The 16,662-nt window shown below is 49.2% G+C and overlaps 1 protein-coding gene across 2 annotated transcripts in view; it reads right to left on the bottom strand.

Moving 5' to 3' along the window:
• Window positions 1-16,662, bottom strand: part of FGD5 (FYVE, RhoGEF and PH domain containing 5) — a 115,833-nt gene that overhangs the window by 25,044 nt on the left and 74,127 nt on the right. For both annotated transcript variants that reach the window (XM_082662778.1, XM_082662777.1), the window contains exons 6-10: window positions 7,118-7,278; window positions 6,691-6,847; window positions 5,987-6,074; window positions 4,281-4,331; window positions 3,638-3,696 (exon numbers count right to left, since the gene is read on the bottom strand). In XM_082662778.1, the coding sequence (XP_082518904.1) occupies window positions 3,638-3,696; window positions 4,281-4,331; window positions 5,987-6,074; window positions 6,691-6,847; window positions 7,118-7,278 (516 nt within the window). The remainder of the gene's footprint in view (window positions 1-3,637; window positions 3,697-4,280; window positions 4,332-5,986; window positions 6,075-6,690; window positions 6,848-7,117; window positions 7,279-16,662) is intronic.

Here is a 16,662-nt window from a genome sequence, read left to right on the forward strand (position 1 = left end):
TGCATAAGTGACTTTCCTCCAAAGAGTACGGACAGGGCAGGTGGGGGTGGAACTTTACATGGAGAAATCCGACAAACACAACCTTGGCCAGGTGATCACAGTCAACATCAACAGTCATACAACAGGTTGCCAGTATGTACCCTTCATATGCTATGATGAGAACAGTACTTTCTGTGATCTTCCGCCTAAACTACAAACCTAGTCTAATCATGAGAAAAATATCGGACAAATCACAACAGAGGGCATCCTACACTATAACTGATTGGTATTCTTCAAAACTGTCAAAGTTATCAAAAACAAAGAAAGCCTGAGAAACTGTCACAGTCAAAGGAGCCTAAGGAAACGTGACATCTAAAAGTGACGTGATAAATATCTAAAAATCTTGTATGTTCTGGTATAATGTTTACGTCATAATTCTAGTTATTACTTTAAAATGTATATCTCAGAAACAACTAAATTTCCTTGTCAATTGCATTATTACGAACTTTCATCAAATCTTTAACCGTGGTCATTTTTAAGTCTTTTGTCATTTACAGACAGTTCTGGGTATACTCTGATGCTTTTGCAAAAATGTTCCTATAAAAGGGTTTCATCTTCAAGGAATTCATGGAAAAGACTCTGACAAGTAAAGGTTTCTGGTAACTGACCATACTGCTGAACTGGAAGAGTAAGCATTTTCAGAACTCTAATGGAAAACTGATGAATTCATAAAAGTGCTAACAAAAGATCAAGAATGAAAAAGAAATTAATTACATGGGACTGAGTGAACTGATGAGGATGATTATAATTTTTGTGACTTTGTTTGAATAAAAAAAAAATCCCACAAGGACTCAGAGGCAAAAAATATACAAATCAATTTTCACTGCAAAGTAAAGGAGCTGTTACAGTGGAGGATTACTGGACTGAATGTCAATATTATGACATAGTGTGAGTGTGTTTCATGTTCGGTAATTGCAATCATTGTTGCTTGCTTTTGTTGTGGTCACCCATTTACAATGCTTGGTGTCAGTTTATTTATCTCTTGTAAAATAAAATACAGTGTGTATGAAAAAAAAACCAAAACAAACAAAAAAAATAAAAATAAAAGTGATGCGATATCCTGGATGACAACCTGGAGAAAACATTAGGCAAAAATTAAGCAAATCTGAATGGACTATGGTCTTTAGTTAATAATACTACATCAATATTGGTTCTTTACTGTAACAAATGTACCACGCTAATATAAGATGTTCGTAACAGGGGAAACTGTGGCACGCGTGCGAACTTTCTGTATAACCTTCTCAATGTTTTCTATACATTTAAAACTGTTCCCGAAAAAGCTCTATTCAGAAAGCAGAATGGTGGTAGCCAGGGGCTGGGGAGAGGTGGGGATGGTGGTGTTTCACACTGTGTGTTGGATGGTATGTGGGTCCCATTTTGGATTGGCGGGGTGGTGGGATCTGGCTTTTCCTGGAAACCATACCTCCAGCTATGACCTGTGTGAGGAACTGTGGTAATGGTTTGATGTGAGCATAAACCCCAAACGAACGCTGCCCTCCTCCAAGTAGCCTTCGCTGGTCCTCACAACCAATAAGTACTTTCCAGATTCTACTGAAGGCCATCTAGATTCATGGAAGACTTTGCAAAAAGGGGTTCTGGCACCATCAAACATATTTTAATAGGATCACTCTGGCTGCCAGATGGAGAATGGAATGGCAGAGCTGGGAGGTGATGAGGCCTGAGCTGGAGGGGGACCAGGGGGGAGGGGGAGGCAGAGCCCCAGTCCATCTTTCAGGAACACTCACAGCCACTGAGCTCTGCGTCGGGGTTGGGTTATCTGGACCTGCCCGTCCATGGCTCAGGCAGAGTCCTAGCCCGATCCCAGCAGGCGTGAGGTGGAGGCCACTAGTCCAGAGCAGGCCTGGTGCAGTGTCCACAGGCAGCTGGAGAGACAACAGCCAGCCTGCATCTTGGCGTAGCATCAAGCCTGGCCCTTGGAGAAAGCCAGGAGGGTGTTTGGCCGTGGGCTACTCCAGTTGTTCCTCCAGGCAGGGGCCATGTGCAGGAGCTCACCACAGGAGGGAAGACACAGCCCTTCCTGACCTAGATTTTCCCTTTTGGAAGCAGAGGCATATCCCTCCTAAAGGGAAGTGTAGGCAGCCCAGCCCATCTGCTGCTACGTCACGACAGGGCGCCGACTCCAAAGCGCCTCTGTTTTTTGGCTACAGTGAGGGAAATCTCACTGTATGTACAAAATGCCAAAATGCCAGAGAGCAGGGAGCCCACGGACACCGGAGGGGGGTGGGTGCTGATGACAACAGCGTGTCTGACCCCCTGGATTTCGCACCCAGCTGTCTTCAGCCTCCACACTTGCACATGTCTCCACCAGCCACCTTGACTTCTCCCCTCAGACTCTTTTCCGACCGCACCTATGCTGTTCCCATCTTCCAGCCACGCTGGGTGACCCTCTGAACTCTGACATGTCTGGCACTTTCCCATCTCCATGCCTGTGCCCAGGCCAGGCCCTCTTCCTGGACCACCCTTGCTCCCTCTGCCTTCATGGCACACGCACATTCCTCCCTGTGTGGGCTCCTCCTGTATCACTGCTTCTCAGTGATCTCCCTGCTGGAGAGATGAATCCCTTCTCTGAACCTTGTAGCACTTTCTCTCTCTCCCTCACGATGTTTATCATGGTTCTTCATGTCCACGTATTTACTGCTCCACTAAGCTGTGATTTTCTCAAGGGCTGGGGTTCACGTCTTAGCTCTGCATCTCCAGACCCCAACACAAGACGTGACATGCAGCAGGGGCCCAAGAGACGTTATTTCCTTTCCCCTATTTCTATCTGCTGATGACTGATTACACGGATGCTCTGCATACCTGCCACAGCAAAGCTGAGCAACAGCTCGGCATACACACCACCATCACTCCCACCTCTGCCTGTGGAAGACATCACTAACCGATCACTGAACTCTTTCCCACTGGCCTAGGACTCGGCCTCAGAATCGTTCTTAACACACAGCTCTAGCATATTTACTGCTTAGAGGAGCAGAAAATATGTGGACACAAGTAACTGTGGTAACCACGGGAACAGAGTTGGGAGGTGGGATAAAACTGGCCATCCTGGACAGAAACGCAGTAAGCATCTGATCACCTCCCGAATGCAGAGTTATACACTGTCAGAACCAGGTGTGCTTTAGAGCTCACATGTTCTCGTGGATGAACGGCTCTCAAACTTTTGTGGGCCATTTATTTGGGGTGCTTGTTAAAAATGCCTATCTCTGGACCCTATCCCAGAAGCTCCAACTGGGAAGACCTAAGGCGTGCCCAGGAATCTGTAGTTTACAGACCACTCCAGGTGCTAACGCAAACGTTCTCAGACTACAGTCTGGGCACTACTTATCAGGTCTGTGCAAGTCTGCAGCCTCCCTCACTATTCAAATAAATGGTGAACTGGAGACCCAGAGAGGGACACACAGTACCTGAGGTCACACAGCACATGTCAGCGCCAGAACCCATGGCTTGTTGCAAGATCCCATGAGATAAATGGTTGCCTGCGCCCCTCACCAAGAAGTGGGGTATCACAAGGCAGACCTGTGCAGGGTGGAGGGGCTCCTGGAACCTGCAGCCAACGGAAGCTACCCAGGGCTGGACTTACCCCTTGCTCCATGCTGTCATTGGCGCGGTCTGTGACCTTGGAGATGAGGGTCAGCGAACCTACAGAAAGAAGCAGAGCCGAGGGCTGGGCCTCCTGGGGCGGGCCGGGCTAGCTGCCACCTCCTCGCCTCTCCCCACGCAAGATCCCTGCAGGGCCTTGTGTATGGGTGGCACCAATTCTTCCCATGGCCGGGTCAGGTCACTGGCCCAATCCCAGCTTGGCCACTACCACCTAAGTGACCTTGACAGTCACGTGACCACCCCATGCCTCAGTTTCCTTGGCTGTAACTAGAATATGTTAAAATAGGGACTGCCCCGGCAGGTCGCATGCAGGGACAGCCACACAGAACTGGGAGGAAACAGGGAGTCTGGGTGAGATTTTTAGACCTGGCACTACCTCCTATCACTGAATTCTGATCACCTCCTTCTCCTCCTCTGACTGGACGTCAGCCCATCCCAGGGAGTCCCCATGGTTGAGGTGAAGGGGAGTCACTTGGCAGCCCCGGAGGCCTCACGTCCCCTGCACACCCAGCTGGGGGGAGGGGGCTGTGTTGTGTGCCTAGGATCTGGTGTAGAGTCCAGAGTTGGGGAGAGGGACCAAAACAGGAATGTATCCCCTTCCTCTGGGTTCACACCGGACTTACCCTGTGTGTTATCGTACTCAGCCGAGTCCGGGCAAAGGTTATTTAAATAGTCTGCAGACAGAACAAGAGCCAGGAGTCAGTTTGCCCTGGGGAGGCCAGCCCCTCGTGTCCACAACAGGAGCCCCTCTGTCTCCAGAGACGGAATGAGACTTCCAGAAGAATGAGGTGCCCACCCTCTCTTCTGTTAGCCCATCACAAGAACACACTGGCACAAAAGTGGGCCCCCAGAATCACCACCAGCATCACGCCCACCACCGCTAGTCATTCATTCACTCATTCCACAAATATCTATTCAGCACCTGCTGTGTGGCTGGCACTGTGCTATGCCAAGGAAGCACACAGTCGGCTGGGGGAGACAGATGTGGCCGCCAACATGGTAGAGTGGGATGTGTCAGACCCTTAACACATTTACACGCGTAAGGCTCGACACGGGCTGGTCTTGCTCCAGCTACCTCTCCAGGCCTCTCGTTTAGTGGGGCAATGTAGGCATTCTTGCTACTTCTTGAACGTGCCAAGCTTGCTCAGACCCCAGGGCCTTTGCACTTACTATTTCCACCACCTGGTACTCTCTTCTTCCAGATCTTCATATCGCTCATGTCCTCACTTCACTGATATCTCTGTTCAATGTTACCTCCTCAGACAGGTCTTCCCTGAGGGATGGATCTAATACAGCATCCCTGTTCCCCTGAATGTCCTTAATCTGCTTTATTTTTCTGTAAAGCTCTTATCACGGACATATTATACTTTTACTTCCTTATTTGTTTGTTCGAGTATAAGCTCCATAGCGTCACAGAGTTTGTTTAATTCACTTCTACCTTTCCAGCATTTAGCACAGAGCCTGGTACACAGTAGGTGATTCATAAATACTGGTTGAATTAGATGAAAAAATCCTCCATCTCCTGGCCCTAATGTCTTTTCTTACAGCCTGGTTGGTCCCTGGAGTTACATGCCTGTCTCTATGTGTGTAGTTCCATCTTCCCCACCAGAGCACCAGCTCCTGAGCCAGAGGTCTCTGTCCATTTAGAAGGCAGTTGCTCAGGACAGAGGTAAGAGTGTTTCTGGCAGGCAGAGGTAGGGGAGGGGATGACACTCCTGAGGGAAGTTTGTATAGAAGGAAGAAACAAGGACCTGGGGCAGAGCCCCAAGAATCACTGACATTTACGGGGCCATGGAGAGTGGCCAGTAGAGATGGAGAGGGAGCGGTCAGAGGGGTCAGAGGGAGGCAGGGAGAGAGTATACCACAGAAGCTCCGGGAGGAAAGGGCTTCGAGAAGCAGGAAGTGGTCAGCGGCAAAGCCACAGAGAGGGCCAGCAGGTCCAAGGGGGAAAACATCCGCTGATTCAAGAGGGCTTTGGTGATAAGACAGCTTTAGGGAAATGAGACCCACTGAGCCAGGGAGGAAATGCAGCCCAGGGGAAGGTGTGAGTTCCTGTGTGTTAGGACGGAGAGGCTTAAGGGAGACGTAGCAGGTGGCCACTCGGGCAAGTTTCCACGTGGCAGCAGGGGATCCAAAGCTCAGCCGGAGGGAAGGTGGTGGCTGGGCCTGGCACCTCTGCAGGGGGTGACGGCATCCTTCCTCCCACCCCTTCCTGCTACAGTGGGAGGGGAGGTCTCATCGCATACCTTGCCAGGCCTCCCCCACCCCTCTGCAGGTGCTTCCCCTCCCCACACCAGCTCGGTACACCTTGACCTCCTGTGAGGCCCACCTGTGAGGAGCACTTGGTACTGGAACAGGCGCTGAACCACCCTCAGCAGCCGGTGCTTCACGTTCTGGCCACCTCCTTGCTGACTCTGCTGCTCCCAAGAGACAGGAGAACAAAACTCCATCAGAGACCCCTGCCTGAGGTCTCCGGGCTTACGGCATCCCACGTGAGCCCATCCACACATGTTCCCTCCATGTCTTCTCCTGCCAGGCTGAGCATCTCCAAAACCAGGTTCCCCTCCTCCAGGGTGTCCTCCCAGATTAGCACCGCCCCACTCTGACAGTTCCATTCTTTCAGGCTCACAGACTGTGCTACACTCAGTTATACATCGCTCCCAGACCCTGCTTTGCACCTAATGTTAGTGGTAGAACAAAGTCCCTGATTTTGCTGCCCAGTAACTGGATCCCCAGTTGGTGGTCATTTGTTGGGCCCTCCGGTGGCTCAGGGCCCCAGCTTGCTTTGTGCTTCTCTCCTGGACAGAGAAACAGCTACTAAAACTCTCCCCATGGCTGGTGCTCACGGAGCTGTCATCAATGGCCCAATAGGGGATGTTCTGGGTTTCCCCTCCTGCTGGGTCACCCTCTCCTCCCTACCCCCAGGTCTGCCCGTCTGCCCCACTAAGAAGCCCCACTGATTTGCATTAAGCCCTTCCATGCCCACCCCCACCCCTGCATCCTTAGCGGGTTCTTGGACTACCGACAACCCACCTCAAATTCTCGGACGGCAGCTGCTAGCCGGGGGGCATGGAGGCAGTTCTCACCCAGCAGACTCAGGTACCTATCAAACTGCTGGATGTGAGCGGCATGGTGCTCAAACTCCTGCTCCCGGGCCAGGAAGACATCAGCCACCTTCTGCTGGCTCTCCCTGCAGCCAAGGAGGGGGCGGACAGGACAGCAAGAACTCAGCCTTGTGACCACACGGTGTTGGACGGTGATGGTTGGCATTGCATCCCCGGTGGGGAACCCAGGTCGACTCTCCCACGGTTGTTTTACTTTGGGTGAACGACCTAACCCCTCCGTGTCTCAGCTTCCCCACCAGTCAAATGGAGACACCATTTCACATGGTGGGATTTTTACCCCACCTCCTGCATTCCCCAAGGCAACGAGGTGGGGACGGGGGTCCGGGGCCACTCACCAGTGTGACAGCCTCTCCTCCAGCTCCTCCAGGATCCCCTGGTGAAGGTCGCGGATGGGTGGGAGCTCACTCAGGCCACGTCGCAGCTCCTCCCTGGCCAACGTGTCCTTGCCCTCTTGGTCCATCTCATCCAAGGCCCCCATGACAGCTCCATGGAAATCCTGAAACCCCGAGAGGCCTGTTATGCATGAGTCGACTGGACTGAGCACAGTCCCCCAGGCAGCTCCTCCGCGGCTTTGGAGCCCTGGGTACATACTGATGGCACGGGACCTCACACCTGTGTCTCAGACCCTGTGAAATGGGGGTGACAACACGCACCTGGTGATCACAGGTAACTGATGCCCAAAGAGCCCCCCACGGCTCCCAGTATGGAGTAGGTTTAAAGCATGCTCATTCCTCCCCTTCCTTGTGGGACCTTGGGTGCACACTCTTCTTTTACAAGATGGGTAAGAAGTTGGGTAATTCCTTCTCTGAAGAAATATACAGCTCTTGCTTTACAATTATCCATCTCTGAAGAGGTTCATGGGCTGTTCTTTCAAAACAAAGTCTAAAGAAACTATAGGCATCTGCTCCCTGGTGTAAAAATGGTGAAGATGATGCCTGTAAAAACATTCATGCGTAGTGCTAAGAAATCAGGAAGGGGTACAAAGCTGTCTTCCTACCCTAACACAGCTGTGTAAAAAATGAATAAAGGAAAAAGCTGAAAGGGAATGAAATGTAAACAGTTACAGTGTCGGGGTACAGAATTAGGAATGATCAGTTTCCCTTGTTGCCTCTGTTTTCTAAAATTTCTGTATCATGATTACATACTTTAACAATTAAAGTAAATTTAGGGAGTTCCCTGATGGCGCAGTGGATAAGACTCTGCGTTCCCAATGCAGGGGGCCTGGGTTCGATCCCTGGTCAGGGAACTAGATCCCACATGCATGCCGCAATTAAGAATTTGCATGCCACAACTAAGGAGCCCATGTGCTGCAACTAAGGAGGCTGCGAGCTGCAACTAAGAAGCCCGCCTGCCACAACTCAGGATGTCACATGTTACAACTAAGGAGTTGGTGAGCCACAACTAAGGAGCCCAAGAGCTGCAGTTAAGGAGCCTGCCTGCCACAACAAAGACGCAGTGTAACCAAATAAATATTTTTTAAAAATTAAAGTAAATTTAATAAACATTAAGATTATAAAGAATGTACGACTTCTTTCTCACAACAAAAATGTCTGATCTTGGGTTTCCCTGGTGGCGCAGTGGTTGAGAGCCCGCCTGCCGATGCAGGGGACACGGGTTCGTGCCCCGGTCTGGGAAGATCCCACATGCCGCAGAGCGGCTGGGCCCGTGAGCCATGGCCGCTGAGCCTGCGCGTCGGGAGCCTGTGCTCCACAACGGGAGAGGCCACAACAGTGAGAGGACCGCAAAAAAAAAGAAAAAAAAAAGTCTGATCTTCAAATAAACATGCTCTTACATGAGACCCAGTACTACGGTTTTAAATACATGGACTATCCTGAAACCACCTTGAATCCTGAAGCAATGCACATCAGGTGAATCTCAGCATCAGCAGCCATGGTCCGGCCCAAATCCAGAAGGTGACGTCACCTTGTCAACATTCAGGAAGGACGACCACCCTGCCTGTTCAATTGCCTCCCTGATGGGGAACTCATTATGGGCAAGACAGTTAACCCCACTGCTGAATAGTTTTTACTGTTAGAAAAGTTTCTTTACATAGAGATCTGAAAAGGGAAAGTGCCTGAGAGGCAGGGAGGTGGATGGGGCAGACGGAGGCAAAGGTGGAGAGGGAACGAAGAGAGCAAAGAGAGCAGAGGGAGGGGTGCTGATGGAGAGAGCGAGACAGAGAACGGGAGGGGCAGAGACCCGGGGAGACTCTCTGGCTGCCCCGGAACATCTGTAAAGAGGCCACTGTGCTCCAGGAAGGGCAGCAGATGTGGAGGTTGCAAAGGTCCCCACTTCCTCAACACCTCACCCCGTCCTGCGTCCGGGAACGGCAGGGGGGACACGGGGAGGGCGGCCACCCTGGCTTGCACTCCCAAGGAGCGGGGATGAGTTGGTCCTGTCTGAGGCCGGCCCTAGCCAGCCCCAACACTCAGGTCGGAAACTGGGTGGAGAGAATGTGTGTCCTTAAGTGGAGGCCACACTCTTGAGCCATAATTAGAAACCGAATCGCATTGTACCTGAGCTACCAGAGCCTTTCCTGAAAGCAAGTTTAGGAGGATGGAGAAAGTATGAATGACAATGAAAGGGCAGCTAGGTGGGGATGGCAGCCAGCAGGTGGTGCTACTGAATTCTTATTTCTGCCCACAGCTGGCTCTGGGACACTTGGGGTCATCCTGAACCTGGAGGGGAGGTTTCTCTGTTGACCTTGACCTGGCATGGGAGGGCCCACCCACTCCTCCCTTCGGCGTCTCTGTGTTCACTAGGACCCAGTCTCCAGCCCTGCAGGGTCTTCTCAGCTGCGGCATCCCACAGAAAGAGAGAAAACGTGCTTGATGAGGCTGATAACCCCTCCTGCCTGGCAGCTGGTGGACAGAGGACTTTAACACACCCCCTTATCGGCTCAGTGCCAGGTTCCAGCCCAGCTACCCCAGAAGAGGTCACGGGCAAGCTGTCAACCTATCTGAGCCTCAGTCTCCTCACCTGGAAAATGGGGATAACAGTACCACCAGGTATCTACAAAGTGAGGCTCCTGAGAGGCTCATCCTGATGTTTGAAACTGCTTTGTAAACTATAAAGCGCTATTCCTGCGGCAGCAATGGTTCAATTTTAGATATGACATCTTCAGAGCAGGGCCACATCTGTTGGTTTCCTCCCATGCTTCTGAAGTCCAGCAAAGCATGCGACACAGAGGTGTTTTATAATACTTGCTGATGGATGCACTGCAGCGCCCTTATTTACCAGAAAAGGAGAATGAGTCACGGGGGAGCCAAGACCCGAATAGGGTCACCCTGATACGCAGACCACAGTACACAGAAGGGGGTGGAGAGGGAGAGGGAGTGGGAACACGAAGGACAAGCAAAGACAAGGCTGATGGCTGCATTTGCATCACACTCCAGGGAGCTTAAACATTAATGGCTTTGCAAGCTGGCTTCTCATCTGTAATTAATTCTCACTCAATTGACTCAGTCCCAATGGGCAGGTCAGCCACCAACAGCATGACTCATTCCTTGAACTGGAGCACAATCGGAACCGTACAGACATCCTTTCTGCAAACTCGCATCGGCTGGAAGCGCGAGGGCCCGCCACCCCATCCATTGCTCCCTGAACGGTTTCTGCCATCACCGCACCTGGGGGCCTGGCAGCCACCACAGAGGGAGGAAGGGGGTAGAAGATCCGTGGTCCTCATCTCCTTATCACTCAACAAATATCCTGAGCGCCTGCTCTGCCCCAAGCCCTGAGGGGACAGTGGGAACACGAGAGACGCTGTTCTGCCGTCAAAGAGTTTGCAATCTAGGGGAAAAGCAGTGAGCAAAACGATGACGTCAACACAGGGGTGTAACTGCTGTGACGGGAAAAACACAGGGGCTGTGCAGACCACGGGAAGGAGACCCGGCTTAGCACCAGGGAGGCAACGCCCACACTGAGACAAGAGGGGGAGTGTTCCAGGTGTGGGGACAGCACGTGCAAAGGCCCTGAGGTGGAGGAGGAACCGAGTTGGGTGTGGTTTGCGTGCCGTGGGTGTGTGCACGCATGCCGCGTGCAGGATTGGAGCATGATGAAGCTGGAGGGTCAGACAGGACCCACCCCACAGGGCCCTGCAGCAGGCTTAAGGGACTTGGGTTTCATCCTGGGGTGGTGGGGAATCACTGAAGGTGCTAAGCAGGGGAGCAAAGTGACCAGGTTATCTGTCTTTAAAAGTTCACTTTGTTGGGAGAACAAACTGGAGATGGCTGGAGTGGGAGACCAGTGAGAAGGCCGTTCCAGTCGTCCAGAACAGGGGAGAGGCCAGGACCCAATGGTGCCATTGTGGGAGAGAGTGCACGGACCAGAGTCGGTAAGGAGTACGAAGTGACTGGACCCCATGCCTGCAGGGTCCAGCCCAACCCCCTGGGGCACCGGAGGCCTTCCTGACTCGGTCTACCCTCTCACATACGTGCCTCCCCAGCTCTGTGTGGAGTTCCTGTCCCAACCCTCGAGGGCTCTAGAGAACGAGGACGAGTCCTTGTCTATCTAGACCGTTGCCTCCATGTGACCTGGGGCAAGTCACTCCACCACCATGGACCTCAATCTCCCCCTCTGCTAAATGCGGACACACGTACCTCTGCACAGGGTTTGTGCAGACCTCCTTCTGTCATGTTTTAGGAAGATTCGTTTCTGGGCCTTGCTTCTCCCCTAGACTGAGTGGTACTTATCTCTGTGCCCTGAGCACCCAGCCCAGGGCAGGTGCTCAACAAACAGCAACGCTGATGGTTACCGAACGCTTGCATTATTATTATTTCTATTTTACCAATAAGGGAATTAGGCCAGAAGGATTAAGTAACTCTCCCAAGGCCACCAGATGGTGAGATTTGAGCCCACGTCAGCCTGACTCCAGAACCCTGGCTCTTCCAGCTGCTTCACGCCAATTCCTCCTCTTATGACTGGCCCAGACAGGTAAGTGACTTGCTCAGGTCAAGGAGGGGAGACTGGAGCCCAGATCTCCAGAATCCTGGCCAGGGCTTTGCCCAACCTCAGAGACCCTGGGGCAGCCTCGGAGAGAGGCAAGGACGGCCTATGCCTCTGGAGCCCAGACGAGTCTCCTGGGAGCTCGCGGGGTTCCCAGGACCCTGCTCTGGACATGCCTGCAGTGGATGCAGGGACCTCACATTCAGGGGCCTGGTCCCCTGGCTCCTTTCCCCTTCTCCAAACCACTCATTGCATTTTCTGGGTGACATGGCATCTCCATTCTCTGGGCTAAACAGTTAGTGGGTGGCCAGAATGTCCTGCTCCTTGCAAGTGGTCAAACCACTGATGGTGCTGCCAGAAGTCAAGTGGACGCACTGGAATCCCATGAGTCCAAACGTACACCAACATCAACCTTGACCCACCTACGTTATAACTGCGCCCTGGCAGAAGCCGTGAGCTGTCCAGGGCACATGACTTCATTTGACCTGTGACCCTCCAATCACCGGAGGATACTTTGGAACCCTGAATATGTTTCTGTGGGGCACGCAAAGACTTTTTAAACCGTATACAAAAAGTACTAACCATACAGAAAAAAACTGTTAAATTGGACTTCACGTTAGAAGATGAATACGGAAAAATGGAATTTGGTTGTTCTGTGTACTACTCCTAATCTTGTTACTTTTCTATAAATTTTACTTTTCATTTCATTTTATTTTTTGCCATACCACGAGGCATGCGGAATCTTAGTTCCCCAACCAGGGATCGGACCTGTGCCCCTTGCAGTGGAAAGACACAGAACCTTAATCACTGGATCGCCAGGGAAGTCCCATGAATTATTTTAAAATTATTTTAAATTATTTTAAAAAGTCTAAGAATAATTTTAAAAGTAAATAAGATAAGAACAAAATGCTTAGGAATAAATTTAACAAAAGAGGCATAGAACATGTACTCTGAAAACAACAAAACATCACTGAAAGAAACTAAAGAAGACCTACGTAAATGGAAAGTGTCGCATGTTCACAACTTAATATTGTTAACAGGTCAGCACTCCCGAGTTGAAAGACAGATTCACATCAACCCCTATCAAGACCCAAGCTGCCTTTTTTACAGAAATTGACAAGCTGCCCTAAAATTCATACGGAGATGCAATAGCCCAAACAACCTTAAAAAAAGAACAAAGTTGGAAGACTCACACTTCCTGATTTCAAAACTTCCTATGTGGCTATAAGCATCAAGACTGTGTGGTAATGATGGAGGGACAGACATTTATATTAATGGAATAGAAATAAACCCTCACATTTACGGTCAGTTGATTTTTGACAAGGGTGCCAAGAAAATTCAATGGAAGAATAATCTTTTCAACAAATGGTGCTGAGATATTTGAATATCCATATGCAAAAGAATGAATTTGGATTCCTTCTTTAGATCACACACAAAAATTAACTCAAAATCAAAGATTAAAGGTAAGAGCTAATACTATACGGGACTTCCCTGGAGGTCCAGCTGTTAAGACTTCACCTTCCAGTACAAGGTGGGTGGGTTCGATCCCTGGTCGGGGAGCTAAGATCCCACATGCCTTGTGGCCAAAAAACCAAAAAACATAAAACAAGCAGTACTGTAACAAATTCAATAAAGACTTTAAAAATGGTCCACATCAAAAAAATCTTTAAAAAAAAGAGATAATACTATAAAACTCTTTAAAAAATGAGAGTAAATCTTTGTGATTTGGGGCTAGGCAAAACTTTCTTACCTATGACACCAAAAGCACAAGCAAGGAAAGAAAAAATAGATCAATTAGAGTTCATCAAAATTTAAAACTTTTATGCTTCAAAGGATACTATCAAGAGAGTGAAAAGACAACCTACAGAACAGGAGGATATATTTGCAAATCATGTATCTGATAAGGGACTTGTATACAGAATTACAATAAAAAGACAACCTATTGAAAGATGGGCAAAGGATTTGAAAAGACATTTCTCCGAACAATATATACAAATGACCAAGAAGCACATGAAAGGATGCCTAACATCATTAGTCGTCAGGGAAATGCAAAATCAAAGCCACAATGAGATACCATTTTGCACCCACCAGGATGGTTATCATTAAAAAGACATATAACAAGTGCTGCAAGGAAGTGGAGAAACTGGAAACATCATACTACAACGGTGGGAATGTAAAATGGTGCAGCTAACTTTGGAAAACAGTCTAGGAGTTCCTCAAAAGGTTAAAGAAAGGTTACCATATGGTCCAGCATACACTCCGAAGTATATACCCAAGAGAATGGAAAACGTGTTCATGCAGGAGTTTGCACATGGATGTTCACAGCAGCATTTTCATAACAGTCAAAAAGTGGAAAGAACCCAAATGTCCATCAACTGACGAACGGATAAACAAAAATATGGTATATCCACTCAATGAAGTTTTACTTAGCCATGAAAAGGAATGAGTCAATGACACACACTACAACATGGATGAACCTTGAAAACATTATGGTAGATGACAGAAGCCAGTGTCAAAAGACCAAAAATTGTATGATTCCGTCTATATAAGATGTCCAGAATAGGCAAATCTATAGAGAAAGAACTGGACTGGTGGGTGCCTAGGGCTGAGGGGGGTGATAACTCAGGGGTATGGAGTTTCTTTGGGGTGATGAGAATGTGCTAAAATTGACTGTGGTGATGACTGTATAACTCTGAATATATTAAAAAGTATTGAATTTTATGCTTTAAACAGATGAATTATATGGTTATGAGATTTATATCTGAATTAAGCTGTTGAAAAAACTGAATAGGGAAGCCACAGATTGGGAGACTATTCACAGTACACATATCTGAAAATGGACTTGTGTCCAGGATACTTAAATAGCTCCTACAAATCAAAAAGAAAAAGACAGACAACCCAATTAAAAAATAAGCCTAGGACATTTTTCAAAAGAGGATTTCCAAATGGCTAGTAAACAGAGGAAAGATACTCAATTTCATTAATCATCAGGGAAATGCAAATTGAAATCGCATGAGAAACCACTACACGATCAGCACAATGGCCATGAGTGAAAGGACTGACAGTGTGGGTATGCCGGCCAGTGCATGGAGAAAGCGCTAGTCCTACACATCGCGAGTCGGGGTATATATTGCTTCGACCATGCTGTAAACCTATTTGGCAGCTTCTAATAAAGCCAAATCTATGCTCACCCTATGACCCGACAATTCTACTCCTAGGTAAATATTGAGGAGAAATGAGTTCCCTAGAACATTCATAGCAGCTTCGTAATAGCCTCAACTGGAAACAACCCAAACGATGTTTAACAGGAGGATAGATAGACCAACTGTGGGAGATCCATACGAAAGAACACTGATACACGGAAAACTGGTATGTATCTCACATTACGTTGAGCTAAAAAAAGCCAGAGACAAAAGGAATACACAATTCATGATTCCATTCAGATGAGGTTCAGGAACAGGCTAAACCAACTGAACGTGATGGAAAGTAAAATCGTGGTACCCTCTGGGGGGATGACGTCGACTAGGGCAGGGCACAAGGTACCTTCTGGGATGATGGGGATGGTCTACCTGGGTGGTGGTTACAAGTGCACACACAGGCATGTATTAAAAATTTGACCCCCACCCTTGAGATGTGTGCACTTACCTGTAGGTAAGTTACAAGACATTTTTTAAAAAAGCAAAACAGTTCTCTGAGGCCCCTGGGGGAGTGAGGACACGCAAGAGCTCCCCACTGCTTTCACGCTCCTCCAAACCCCTCGCGGCCTCTCCTGCCCTCACAGCCAAGTCAGTCCGCTTGGCCGGTCGCTGACGGCCCTTCAGGAGCTGGCCGCGCTGGTTTCTGCAGCTGACGCTCATTCCTTTACACCAGTGGGGCTCCAAGCAGAGTGTGCATCCAAATCTCCTGCCCAGCTTATTCAAACCCAGCTTGCTGGACCCCAGCCCCAGAGTTTCCATTCAGCAGGTCGGGCGAGGGGTTGGATCATTTAACATTTCTTCCACGTTCCCTGATGTCGCTGCTGCTGCTGGTCCCGGGGCCACACTTTGAGAACTGCTGCTTTATAAGAATCCTCTTTCCCAGCCTCTGTGTGTTTGTTCTGTGCCTCCAGCATCTGATCCATATCTTGCTCATCTTTCTTTCTTTCTTTAATAGACCTTTATTGGAGTATAATTCCTTCACAATACTGTGTTAGTTTCGGTTATACAAAGCTGCTTTCAAACGCCACCTCCATCACGAGGCCTTCCTGGGTTACTTCCGCAATCAGTCTAAGGGACTCTCAAGTGTCCTAGGGCCTCCAGAAATCCGGGGTCACAGCCTGAAGGGAGCCACCCCGATCTCAGAATGTCTCTGAAGTCTCATATTTTAGCTTAAAAATGAATGCATATTTTACATTATTCTCCAAAATATACCCAATTTAATTAATTTAAAATTTCACATCGAGAGCAAAGCGGAGGCTCTTAATAAATGTGCCGTGTTTATCCCGTGGCCTCAACTATGCCCCAGGCACCTACTGCATACCTGGGGCAGTGTAACCTGTATCCCAGCCTGAAAAGTAATGGCTTTACAAGGTTTTGCATTGTCAGGCTATTTACCTGCTCCGCATGTTTCTATTATCTTCCCTCCAATTAAGCAGAGAGCAGGTTGTGTCTACCCACTTTTGTTTCACCCTTGGATTGACCGGGCTTTGTTCACAACTGTGCCGAACAAAGCAAAATGTCTGCTACTTTCCCACTAGGTTCTCCATTTCAGGTGCAAATTGCAATCACCTGGGGAGCGTTTCCACTGGTTTCCATGACCAGGCTGCACTCCAGACCAATTAAACACAAACCTCTGAGGGTGGAACCCCAGCATCCATAGTTTTTTAAAGCCGCCGGGCCTGTGCGGAGGGAACTTACAGGATCACCTATCTGTGTGTCTCAAATGTTAGTACTGCCTG

Source organism: Grampus griseus, assembly GCF_964374135.1.
Source record: "Grampus griseus genome assembly, chromosome: 10".
In the NCBI taxonomy this organism is placed as follows: Eukaryota; Metazoa; Chordata; class Mammalia; order Artiodactyla; family Delphinidae; genus Grampus; species Grampus griseus.